We start from the raw sequence: 12579 nt of genomic DNA, 5'->3' as shown, positions 1-12579 counted from the left end.
CACAGTGACAAGGGGCCTACTCACAGCAGCTGTAGGGACACCAGCCCATCAAACAGTCCCTTGGCAAGCTCGGTGATCTTGTTCCCATAGAGCACCCTGCAAAAGAGCGGAGAAGACAGCGGTCGCTGTGGAGGCAAGGCCACTGGAACCCACTCCAGTAGAGGCCGTCGCCTCGGCCAACTCCAGTGGGTGGGTGTGTGGGGTTTCTCAGAGCATCTCCTTCCCTGGCTGGCCTCACCCCTCCTCCTCACCAGTGGGACAGCAGGCGAGTGCCACTAGGGGCTGGAGAGACAGGCTGTGTGGGAGGCAAGGAGAAATGGGCTCCATCCTGTTTCACTCCTGGGCAGCCCAGTTCAATAAATAATCCACAGGGAGCAGCAGTCCCTTTGTAGTGTCTCCCCGAGTGGCTAATATGACTCACAGCTCGGCAATAAATAAGATGTGTAGGAAGCTGGCCGGCCCTGTGTCTTCTAGTCTTCAATGGGTATTGATCAGGTTGAGCCCAGCCTATAGAACGTTTCCTTTTACTCTCCCATCGTATCCTCGGAATTCCTGAGCTGAGTCCTTTAATCATCCATCCAGAAAGGGCTTTGGGCATCTGGGGTCCTACCCAGATGGCACAGGGACTGCTGAGTTAAGGACCGGCACTCAGGAAACACTGGAGGGAAGAAACTGTGACCTTGAAGTGATAGCCCCTGCACTCCAGCCCCTCTTTGAGCTCCAGGAACCAAGAAACTCTGAATTGTTTTACCCCTTTCTCTTTCAGACCTATAGGCTCCCTCACACTGTGTCTCCTATTCATGGGCTGGCCTTCAGGAACTTGGAGGTGGTGGTGGGGGGGGGGCTTGGGGAAGAATTCTACGCTCCGCCTCTACAGCCCAGTGCCCTGGGGGTCCAGTTGGCCCTCCACATAGCTGCCGAGGACACCGGGGGCCTCTCTCTGCTCTCATCCATGGCACAGACCGCTTCTTTTGGGTCCAGCCTCCTCTGACATGAAGGAAACTGAGCTAAGGAGGGCTTCTTTCTTCTTTTTGTTTTTTCCTTTCAATTCCCTCTCGGGCCCTGAAGTACACTGAATGAATGCATTATTCAATCCCCACTCAGACTGCAAATCCAGGCTGCTACACGTCTTTGAAGAGACAAAGTATTAGGGTGAGGAAACAGTAAATGGGAGCAATAAACCAAACCCCGTATTTTCCAGACGCCACCAGGAAAAAGAGTGTCTCACTCAGCCGGCGGGTGTGTTTCATTAATGTTTCAACAAATTAATGAGTAAATAAAAGTCAGCATGATGGCTCAGGCTCACATTTGTAATTCATATTCATGTCCCACTGCTCACTGTGCCGAACGCTGTAGTGTCACTGTCTGCTCGTCTCGGCTGATGTCAAAGCTCTTAGTGCAGCAGTAGCTGGTGGGACCAGAGCCTTGCGGCAGGAGATCCTCATATGACCCATCATACCTCTAACCGAGGGGAGACTGAAGAGGGCTGTGGGTCTACCCTGGAGCAATCTGGGCGTAGAGCCACCCGGCTTTGCCCTCAGATCTCTCCTTGACTTCCTCCCACCTTTCAGGTCTGAGTGCACAGTGGGACTCTTCCTCGGGAAGCTTCTACTGAATATTTTAATATTTTCACCACCTGTCACCCTGTTTTTATGTCTTCATCACTTTTCATTATGTCATGTTCTATTACTTACGTATTCATTTATTTAAACAGTTTTTTGTCCTCTACCTCTTAGCTCTCTTGAATGTCGGCTCTTGTGTGTGGTGACAGTATGTGGCTTGCTCATGGCTGGGTCCTTAGAGCTGAGAGCTGACAGGCTCTACATAGTATTTGTTAAAAGAATGAATGAATGCATATGGGCAAGGCTTTCCTGCCCTTTAGCTTGGCCACTCCTGACTTTGGGCTGGGCATGTTTGTGTTCCAAGCTCCGTGAGACCAAGGGGCTTGTCTATCCAGTTCACTGCCACATTCTAGGTGCCCAGGAGGCGTCTACTTGAATGGGTAAATGCATACATTAGAGGTGAGGGGGCACTTCCCTTACAGCCCCGGTGTATTTCAGAACCGGCTAGTGGGATGGCAATTTCATGTTTGGCCACCAGATTTTGAATTTTTTTTTTTTTTCCCTTGCAGTCCTCAGATTGTGCCCAAGTCCCAGGAGAGGGAAACCATATAAGGGAATGGGAGGGTGGGGGCAGGGATAGGATCCTGGCAGCACACAGCCACTCTCTCTGCTCCTCGGTGATCTTCAGCACAATAAGCAGACACTAATCTCACATACAATCCTGTCTTTGATATCCCGGCCAGATGTTCTAGTCGATAAATGAAACTAATTTACTCTGCAAGCAGCAGGCAACAGCTGAATCAAGAGACTTCCCTGTCCTCAGCCCCTTCCCAGTGGGATGGGGCCAGGTGGGGAAAATGCCTATCTTGTTACCTGCCCACTCATAAATTAAGCAAACAGGTGACAGAGAGCAGAAAAGCATTGACAGCCTGCTTCTGAGTGTCCTCGCCCCTACTCAGTGGGCGGGCCATCAAATGATACAAATAATATCAACTGATGATACCTTTCTTGTGTCTTAGTGTGTATTTTTCACATTATCTGGAGAGGCAGCATTGCATGGGGATTGAGAGCATGGGTTCTGGAGTCTCATTGCTTGGGTTCAAATCCTGCCTCTCCCAGTTGTGGACTTCGGATAATTATACTTATTCCACAAGCTTTATTTTTGTGCAATTTCTATGCGCTAGGTACTGTTTGAGGTGCCAGAGATTCAGCCAGGATCAAAGCGGATAAAAGCTCCTGTCTGTGTGGCGCTTAGATCACCTGACTCCTTCTACGGTAAAAGACAGATGAGGACGGAGTCTGTGTTTTAGGGTGTTCTGAGGATTAAACCAGCAAGACCCCCGAATGCCCTAAGTGCTTCATAGGCACTGCCAATTATTTTCATCACGGGCACCACAGAATGCGTGGTAGGCAGGAAAGACAGCACGATCCCCGTTTTGTCTGGGGGGGAATATAGAGTAGACTCAAGTGGCCTCCCCTATGCCACGTGGCGAGTCACTGACAGAATCAGGACAAAGCTCCACGCCCTCTTGCCCCTGTGGGTCTCTGAGTCCCTGGTGGGCGAGGCTGTGGTTCCACCCAGTAGGCTGCCCTAGCCTTGCAAAATCCAAGGGAAGAAGACCTTACAGGAGGGGGTGGATGCTTACTCCGAGCAAAGGCCATGAGGCTGGTTTGGAGAAAAAGCCTGAAAATCAGGGAAGAAAATTAGCTTCTGCCTTGACCAGGTCACATAGATGGGCGAAATGGGCACATTGGTAATAGACATACATTATTACCATTCCGTCCCTCCAGCTCCCTAGAGAGCGCTGCTGAGGCACGCGGGCGGGAGGGGAAAGTGTGGGTAGAGCAGAAGATGCATTTGAATTAGAAGCCAATAACTGGGAAGGCTGCTGGGCACTTAATCAATAAAAATAATGCATTTGGGTTGTAGAAATATTCCCCAAGATCAATTTCCCCTGAAGAAATATTTGTTTCTTTTACCAGGTTGCCACAAGTGTGTAAGGGAGCATAAAGCCTTGATAAACACCTCCTGAAAAATATGGACCCGCCCTCTCCCATTGCCAGACCCCCACCCCCATGCGACTCTGCCCCCACTTACAGTGACGTGAGTGATTTCAGACCCTGGAAGGCATCTGGGGCAATGTCCGATATCTGATTCTTGCTGATGTCTCTAAAAAACATTAATGGGAGAGTCTGAGAGCACAGCTCCAAGGTGCGATACGGTCATTCCTCGGTGTGAATCAAGCACTTCAGATATTTCAAATGGTGAGAATTAATCAGTTTATTTATTCATAGTACAAGAGAAAGGGCTTAAAGACCATTCAGTTCAACTGTCTCTTGATGAAATGTACATTTGTTTCACTCTCCCTGCCTTTCAAAGAATGCTCACCCACAGCACCTTGACTTTGACATAGGACTTTGCCCGTGTGAGCCCTTCCCTTTGCAGGGAAGACTGCGCCCAGGCACCTCAGGGCCTTGTCGCATCACCAAGCAATTACAGTATAAACGAAGCAGAAGCTGGCCTCACCCAAACACAGGCCAGGGTTCGGGCATGCATCATCTTCTTGTCGCATGCCTCAGCCAATGCTGATTTTCTCCCGCAAGTTGTCCTGAGTCATTTCACCTCCCCAGTGACCTTTCCTTCCTGACCTGGAAAAAGGTTTTGAGCAGAGACTTTAGTCTCTGTCTGGTTCGGTGCGTCCTCCAGGTCACGTGATGCAAGCACATCATGAGATTCTCATGGGACGGCTCTGAGATGCGGATTTGTCACTGGCAGCGCTCCTCAGACGGGCACGAGCCCAGGGAGGGGGGTGATGCCCAGGCCTGTGGGGTACCGTGGATGGGAGGCTGCGTGACAGAAGGCAGCCACCCTGGCCGTGCTGGTGCAGAGGAATGGCCCTGGCCTGGCTCCTCCTTAGAGCCGAGAGGCTGCCCCTTTCCTGCATCGCAGTGACTTCTGACCATCCAGCCTCTAGTTGTGCTAATGGCCCTTCACTGAGGCGGAAGCCTTTCTCTGAGTCCTTAGCTCGAGGGCAGCCTCTGGGCTCCTATCTTTGGAGGGTGAGCTGCTCCAATTTCCAGAGACAACGCACCTCTCCAGGTCTTTTCCTTTAACAAAATAAATCAATGGGTCTTTGCTTTTGTGCAGGAAAGAGAGAGCTGGGGTCTTGGAGGGTCAACAAGGAGGAGACAAGGGACTATGGCGAAGAAAGCACATCTAAGCAGATTCTTAAGCAACTGCCTCCGGCGAGGCCAGACACCCAGCCCCCAGCCTCGGAAGCACCCTCCCCGGATCTGTTTCTCCCTTCCTTCTAATCGCCTTCGAAGGCCTGCGCCGCCACCGCTCCTAGGCCTCTGCTCCCTTCCCTCCCTGGATCCAAAGCCAGTAAGTTGAAAGATATTTCACAGGTTAAGGCTTCTTAGGCACAGCTGTCGAGCTTATCCCTTTAGCTGGCAAGATCGCCTCTCACAAATCCACAGATCGTGCTCACAAACTCGTCGGTTTACACCAGGCTTTTCTCCGGCGCTCCACTTTTGTATAAGGGTCTTAACAAGCAAATGCACTGGATTATCCTACTCTTGCTCGCCCTCCGCCCGCCTGCCTCGCAAGGCACCGTCAGGCCAGCGCGCGGGGTCTGTGCTCGGATCAGACTGCTGAGCAAGCCCGGGGTTTTGTTCTGTTTTGTTTTTGGGTTCTGTTTTGTTTTCCTGATCATGGGATGTCCCTTCAAGCTACTTAGACCTCTAGCGTGAAGGCGGAAGTTCTGGAACGGGGGTGGGAGAGGGGAGCCCTCTGCCTTAGCCTCATCAGGGAGAAGTGGTGTTCAGGCCACAGCTAGCCTTTCGGACACACTTGTCTCTGTAGCACGGGAGGGAGGTCTTGTGGTCTTGGAGATGATGGGGAGCAGAAGTGGACAACTGATAGTTTAGCTAGGAATTGCCCTTGGTGGTCACTTCAACTTAGTTCTTAATTCTGCAGGAAGCTAATGGCAGCCCAAAGAGGTGAAGGGCCTAGAGCCACAAGTGACATGACACAGCTAGGTATTTGGCATCTCAAGTCTCCCCTCACTTCATGACGACGGATGCACGAGGCGGTGGTGCTGGACAGAAGGCAGGCTGGGGAAGGCTGCTGCCACTCACTGACCTCCATGCTTGACCCTTCCCGATCCACAGCGGGTGGCCCTGAGCTGACTCCAGGAGTCTGGGTCACTCTTGCTTAGTGGTTCTCAAACATCACTGGGGTGTTTATTAAAGTGCATCTCTAGGGAGTCTGCTTTGGCAAGCAGGGGGGAGGGGGCTAGAAACCTGTACGTGTAGCCCATCTCCAGTGATTCCTGTGCACACGGTCCTGGGGTCATCCTTTAGGCCACAGTGTTTTCCCATCTGGTCGGTCTCAGATGTACTCCAGTGCCCCGGGGCTTACAAACTGGGTGGCCAAGAGGCAGGACTTTCCAGATGGTTCAGAACCAAGGTGGCAAATTCCCTGCGCGCAAGGCTCAGAGTGGGGAATACAACTGTGGGACTCTAGCAAGTGCTGGAGCCTGTGGAATCCTACTCTACCTAAGAGCGTGGCAATGGGAACCAGAACAGAAAGAACACGCCTTTCTGGCCAAACCACACAGGTGTGGCCCCCATTTGCCGGCACCACCAGTTAACCGGCCCCGTAAGACCAGGGGCTTCTCTCTACTGCCTACTAGTCTCCTCAGAAATGGCTTCTCTACTGTGACACTAGTCTTTACCTGGAAGTATTTTTTTATACTAAGCTGGCCATGAGAAATAGGGACAAAGTCATTCATTCCAGGAGAATTTTTTTTTTTTTTTTGTTATTAGAGATAAGAGGAGGGTGTAGTCATGCATAGTTGAGGGGAAACTTCTTTCTGTTAGAGAGACTGGTCATGTCCTCCTAGGAGGAATTCACACTTAGGGTTTTAAAATCCATTCTCACCAGGGGCCCTACTTCTCCCAAGCCATCATACTGCAGTCTTGGTTTGTGAAGTTCTGTTAATTGGAAACATTTTTAAGTGGTCTCTCTTCCCTACCACCATCTCCTTGGGGGAAAAAAAGGGCATCATAATAAACATCAGTAGCATCAGAAGTGATCAAAAATTAAATGCCCTTCCCAGGTCGTGACTGAGAAGGGCTTATGAATTTTGAATGCACGGATCACGGCAACTCCAACGGGATGAAGAAACGACAGTAAAACATAGCCAAGCTCTAAATTACCTGGACTTCACAAAAAATTAGAGCAGTAACTTAAATCATGCAAGAGATATAGGTTGGGGCAGTGACTGAACTTGTCATTTTTCACTGAAATTACTATCTGGCTGCATAATCAAGCCAGGCTTTAAAAATGAATTGGGGGGGGGGATGGAGTGAGCTGGGGAAGCAGGGAGACCAGGAGATTAATGGCCCAAGGTTTTAAATATTAAGGCCTATATTTATACAGCTCCTCCAGCAAGAATGCTGCCAAGGGGAGGGGAAAAAAGCACGTGCTCAGGGCTGGCTCATTATGTTGGTTTCTACTTCTGGAATCGTACCAGGAGAAAATCTTGTTTGGTTTGGATTTCCAGGGAGATGGGAAGTTGCCTTCCCAAGATCCGAGGGTAAAGCCTACCAATGCCACTGTTTCTTGGGGATGTTTATTTTTAACATAAAAGGAGTCAGTAGACACTTAACCTCTTTAATGGAGGCCCTCCTACTCAAGGGAAACCGATGAATCAGCCTTCAGCGGAAGGGCGCAAGATCGAGTCTATGCATATTTCTACCTGCTCTTTCTCTGTGGGGGCCAGAGAGGGTAAGTAACTGGGATGAAAACAGCGTTTTGATTATGGGACTATGATAAACGATTTCTTAGTCCAGAAAAGGGAAAGGTGTCTCCTTCCCAGATTCTTAATATCTATGCTGGCAATGGCTGGGCCATTTCTGAATCCTACTAGCCTCCCTTCCAAGTGCCCTGGTCTGAGTGACTCACAGAGCAGGGTTCAGGGCAGTCATGGGTTGAGGAAGGGCAGTGATGATGATGTTGCCACAATGGCAGGGATGAGGGCCATGATGCATGATGCTGTCAGTGGTGCTGTGGTAGGGAAGGGACAGCAGTGTTGGTGTCCCCCAGGTATGGATAGGATACAGTGGTGGCAGTGATCCTGGATGCAGTGGTAATGGGGATGGTGGGGACAATCACAGGCAAGACATATGTGGTTGGAGGATAAGGAAGGGCCCAAGGCTTCTTATCTCACTTAGAAAGAACAGAAAGTCCTTACCATGGTCTAAAGGGCCCACAGGATCTGGCCCCTATGCGCCTACCTCTCCGACACAACCCCCACCGTCTCCCTCACCCTCCCGTCCTCCTTGCTGCTCTGCAAACCATCCATGTACGCTCCCCAGGGCTCTTCACTTGCTCTCTCCTGAGAGCTCCTCATTCTCACCCTTCATTTGGGTCACCCGCACAGAGAGGTTGCTGTGGGCCCTTCCTTTGTCTTACTTTCTAGTACTTACCAATTTCTGGTATTTGTTTCTTTTCTGTGTTCTCCCACTCAAGTATGTAAGCTCCGGAGAGCAGACTTTGTTTTAGTGCCCACTCTGTCCACCGAGCCCGCATTCCTGCACGTGGTAGATGCTCGCTCTTTGTAGGGTGAGTGTGTGCGTGGCTGTAGGCACGTTGGTTAGGGTGCCGTAGTCTGACACAAGGCCACTGTCCCAGCTTTACTGACACTCCTATTTCAGGTCCATGTGAGGAAAGTGAGGACCATCGAAATGGTGGTGTGGGTTTGTTAGCCAACTCAGCTCAGCTCTCACTCAGATCATTTTACTTTGCCCTAGTTGGAGAGCCCCTTAGCTCTGAGGTGTCTAAATCCGTATACCTCACCATCTGAAAGCAGCACTCCTGAACCGTACCTCCCAATCTTAGAGAGCGTTCCAGGTCCGACGCTGAACTCTCCAGGAAGAAGGCGATGCAGGCTGTCAGCGGGGCAGGTTGCCCACGACCTAAGACACGTTACCCCCCAAATGAGAACAGCGGCCTCATCTCTCCCCAGGGGAAACTCACATTCGCTTCAGTTTCTTGTACTGGGTGAAGGCTCCAGCAGGGATGGATTTGATGGAGTTCTGTTCCAGGCGTCTGAGAAACAGAGCAGAGAACAGTCAGTTAGCCATCCGCCTGTCAAGAGGTGGTGGCTGAGGGCCTTGAGGGCAGGACGGTCCCTCTCAGCACATGGCGCCCATTACTGGTTACGGGACACCAGGCAAACACTATGCGAAAGCCAGAGACTCGAGTTCTGCTGGACAGAGCACCCACCTCAGGATCTAACTGCCCTTGGAAAAATTAGAAAAGAGGACTTCTCCTCGAGGATTCTGGCTCTTGCTTATTATAAGCCGTCTTTGAAGGCAGAGGTCTTCTTCAGAAAAGCTGTAGCCCCAGAGTGCTGAAAAAGTCAAAGGGATGAAGGAAAGAAGAAGAAATGGCCTGTGGGCCGGCAATGCCCACCTGCCAGAGAAGCCTGTCACCTTTCAGTTATTAAAGACTCAGGCCCACGGCCACAGGGGCACCAAACAGGCAAAAATGACAATGGCTGACTTCATTTCTGGTTTGGTGTTTTTTATTAAGGTGTAACTGACTTATTAGTTTCAGGAGTACCACAGACAATAAACAACAACATTTGATAACTGTTTCTGGGTTTTTCAATGGGCTGCTCTAAAGTGCTGGACAAACGACCTTCAAGTCTTTAGGCTCCCAGCCTGACACTCTTCAAACCAGCCCCCGGTACCTGAGGGCCCTAGAATCCCTGGCTTTACCACGTTACAGACTTTCCTGAAGAGCCTCCTCTCCTAGGATGCTGGAATGACAAGAAATGCTGCAGGCCCAGGGCCCAGAACTTCCTTGAAGAGAAGGAGCCTCGGGCAGTGAGCAAGCATCTCAATTCTTTGTTCTCTTGCCTCTCTGATGACTTCCTGTCATCAAGAACAGGTGTGGTGGGCCCCAGGCCTGAGTGGGGGGCAGGGCCCTCTATTAGAGGTGATAAGTGATGCCCTGGCCTCGGCTGAGGCCTCAGCCTCTCCTCGTCCATCTCCCGTTTCTCCAGGGCATGGATCTTTTCATCACCTCCTCATTTGGCATGGATGTTCCCGAACCCTCAGCTGGGAAGACACACAAAAAGGTGTGTGCAGGGAGGGACCGGGGGCGGGGGGAGCAGAAGGAACAGACGGGCGGAAGTGGCTCCCTTGGAGGCTACATCTAGTGGATGCATTTCTGGCTGGGATGAACCCATTCATCTTGAAGAGTAATCCCCGCTGCAGAGTCGGGGAGACAGTCGTATTAATTTGTGCCTCTGCGATCTCATCTTCATTGGGGGAAGAGAGTATTTGTTACTGGAACCGCTAATGGAGCAGTTTGCCAGCAATTTTCCCATTTCAAACAACATCTCAGCTGCTAATGTGGAATGGTTTGTCAGGCCTACCCATAACACAGACAAATCACTCTCCAGGCCAAAGGAAGGGTGGGGGGGGTGGTGGTGGAGAAAAAGAGGAAGGGCGGGTGGGAGGAGAAAGGGAGCATCAGGACAGATCATTCTTGGCTGCTGGATGAATAGAGTCTACAAATGAGACTGCCACGGTCTATTAAGGAAGCCTTTGTGGCCTGCTGGAGGGGGTGGGGAGCATGCTCGGCTGGGCATATGGGCACAGGCTGGCTGGACGGGGGCCTGGCTAGCTCACGGTAAGGCACAAGAGCAAGCCACCAGGTCTCCGAGTCTGTGAGCTACCGGATCCAGCCACCCACGGAGGCAGCAGACTCGGGGCAAGCTGCCTTGACTGAGAAGTTCCAAGGACATTCTTGTTTTCCAGCTGAGCAGAGTTCAGCAGGGATTTCTCAGCCAAGGCAGTGGCTCTATGGGTCTCGGGGGCTGCCAGTCAGGTGGAAAACACTCTCCAGGAATCCTGTGATTCACCTGCCACTTTGGCAAGGGACTGTGGCTGGATGATGCCTCTGGGGAGAGCCAGAGGGCAACCCCCTCAGTTCTTGCAAGAGGATCCACCGCTCCCAGCTGCAGGCCAAGAGCCCATGCAAGTCAGGTCAGCACTGAGTGTGAGGTCAGCTGGCTGCCTGTGCAATTCGTAATCAATTAACCTCCACTTTAGTGATGGGCGTAAGAGCCAAGGGAGGGATGGACCAGTGAACAATACGTGGTACCTTTCCCCAAGGAGTTTAATAATCGGGATGGTGACAGCCCAAGACGGTCCATCACAGAACCAAATTCTATGGCTAACATAACAAACAGGAAGAGCTATCATTTATGAGGCCAAGTTGATTTATGTCTGTTATCTCTTTTAATCCTTACATTTATGAGACAAGCTGTGCTGGCCTCATGTTGTGGATGCAGAAAAGAAAACCTAGAGGGATCAGGTAGCCTGTCCAGAGTGACAGAGCTAGTAAGTGGCAGAACTGACATGTATCTCTGCCCATTGGACATACTGCCTTTCTTTCTGAAAACAGAGAAACTGAGGCCTAGAGACTAAAGTGACTTCCCCAAAGTCACAGAAGAGTTTGGGAGGTTAAGACCCCCGTGCTGATGCTGAGACATCAGGCAGCATCTGCAGAAGTCTGTATTTTGTAAAAAGGTTGTAGGAGTTGAGGGAGATGCAGTATAGTTGCGAATATATATAAATATGCAAATCGAGTGCAAAGGTGTGATTTTGAACAAAAACCTCCAATCTCCACAGGGAGGCTCTGTGCATCCTGTACTCGTCAGACGCGCACACTCTGGGGATGGCATATGTCTCTGCAGCCTATCCACTTCTTATGCTGCTGTGGGTCCCGGCCCGACACCGGACCCCCTATGGAGTGCCAAGCCCATGGCAAGTGCCACAATGTGGGTAAACCTTGCCCCAGGGGGCGTCAGAGTCTGTTTGAGGGGTGTTGTTGTGAGTAGTCAGTGTTCTTCCAATGCGAAGTAAAGGCGAGGGCAGGGATAATGACAATAGTAAGAACTAATAGCTACCAGGTGCTCGTAAGTCAGGCATTAGGCTAAGAGTTCTCCATGGTTTATCTTAATATTTACACCTCTGTGAGGCCAATCCTGTTCATTATTACCATCCCCACTTTAAACATGAGAAAATGGAGGCTCAGAGACATTAAGTCACCTGTCCAAATTCGCGTAGCCGGGAAGAGCTACAGCTGGGAGGAAACTCAAGTTTGTCCCATTCAAACACCTGAACTCTCCGCCACTGAGCTTTGCTGAATCCCGTTTGGAGCGGAGGCATCTCCACTTTTAGTCATTGCCAAGTCATCCTCAGGGAAACGGCCCCTTTGTGAAGGAAGTAAGCCCACGGTGCGTGCGCACACACGAAGCTTCTATGCAGCAGACAGCCCCCGGTGGCTTTTATACAGCCTGGAACAGGCATGCAAAGATCCATATTCCCAGTGACAAAAATTCGGCGTGAAGGATGAAAGAAGCATTAGCATCAGCAAAAACTGTCACATTTAGAGAGGTGTCTGAAGCCAACAGCTGTTTTAGGTCTCTCTTAAATGGCACATGTGTCTTTCTTTGGCAAACATTCTTCAGGCTGCAAACTGATTTAATAGAACTAGCATAAAAACAAACATACAAATCAAACATCTGAACATCTTCCGGCCCCAGTAAACACAATGGGAACATCTGATGGGGATTTCAGCCATTTGCGCTCTGTATTGATTTGCCCTAGTTTCTCCGTGCTTCCTTAATGATCTGTCATTTGCAAACATGCGACAGAACACAATATATTTCCAGCAGTGCATAAGTCAACATGATGCCGGAGAGACTGGCAGGGGCACGGCAGCGTGAGGGCATGGCTACGAGTCACCGATAGAGAGATTCTGGAGCTGGGTTTGAGTATCGGTGGCAAGAAGGACAAACATCGACCATTTACTGTGAGGGCTGTTTCTATGTTAGACACTGTGCTCTTTGCACGCCGGCTCAGTTTATTCCAACAATCCTACAAAGCAAGTATTATTATTAATAGAACAACAAAGATGAGGGCTGCAGGC

The 12579-nt window shown here is 50.5% G+C and overlaps 1 protein-coding gene across 1 annotated transcript in view; it reads right to left on the bottom strand.

Annotated features, from left to right (window-relative positions):
* SLIT3 (slit guidance ligand 3) overlaps positions 1 to 12579 on the bottom strand; it is a 584433-nt gene that overhangs the window by 96654 nt on the left and 475200 nt on the right. Inside the window, exons 10-12 of the mRNA XM_040630315.1 lie at positions 8608 to 8679; positions 3661 to 3732; positions 25 to 96 (exon numbers count right to left, since the gene is read on the bottom strand). Of these exons, the coding sequence (XP_040486249.1) occupies positions 25 to 96; positions 3661 to 3732; positions 8608 to 8679 (216 nt within the window). The remainder of the gene's footprint in view (positions 1 to 24; positions 97 to 3660; positions 3733 to 8607; positions 8680 to 12579) is intronic.

The sequence above is a fragment of the Ursus maritimus genome, unplaced genomic scaffold, assembly GCF_017311325.1.
Source record: "Ursus maritimus isolate PB19 unplaced genomic scaffold, ASM1731132v1 scaffold_15, whole genome shotgun sequence".
NCBI lineage: Eukaryota > Metazoa > Chordata > Mammalia > Carnivora > Ursidae > Ursus > Ursus maritimus.
This window is presented reverse-complemented; position numbering and strand designations above follow the sequence as displayed.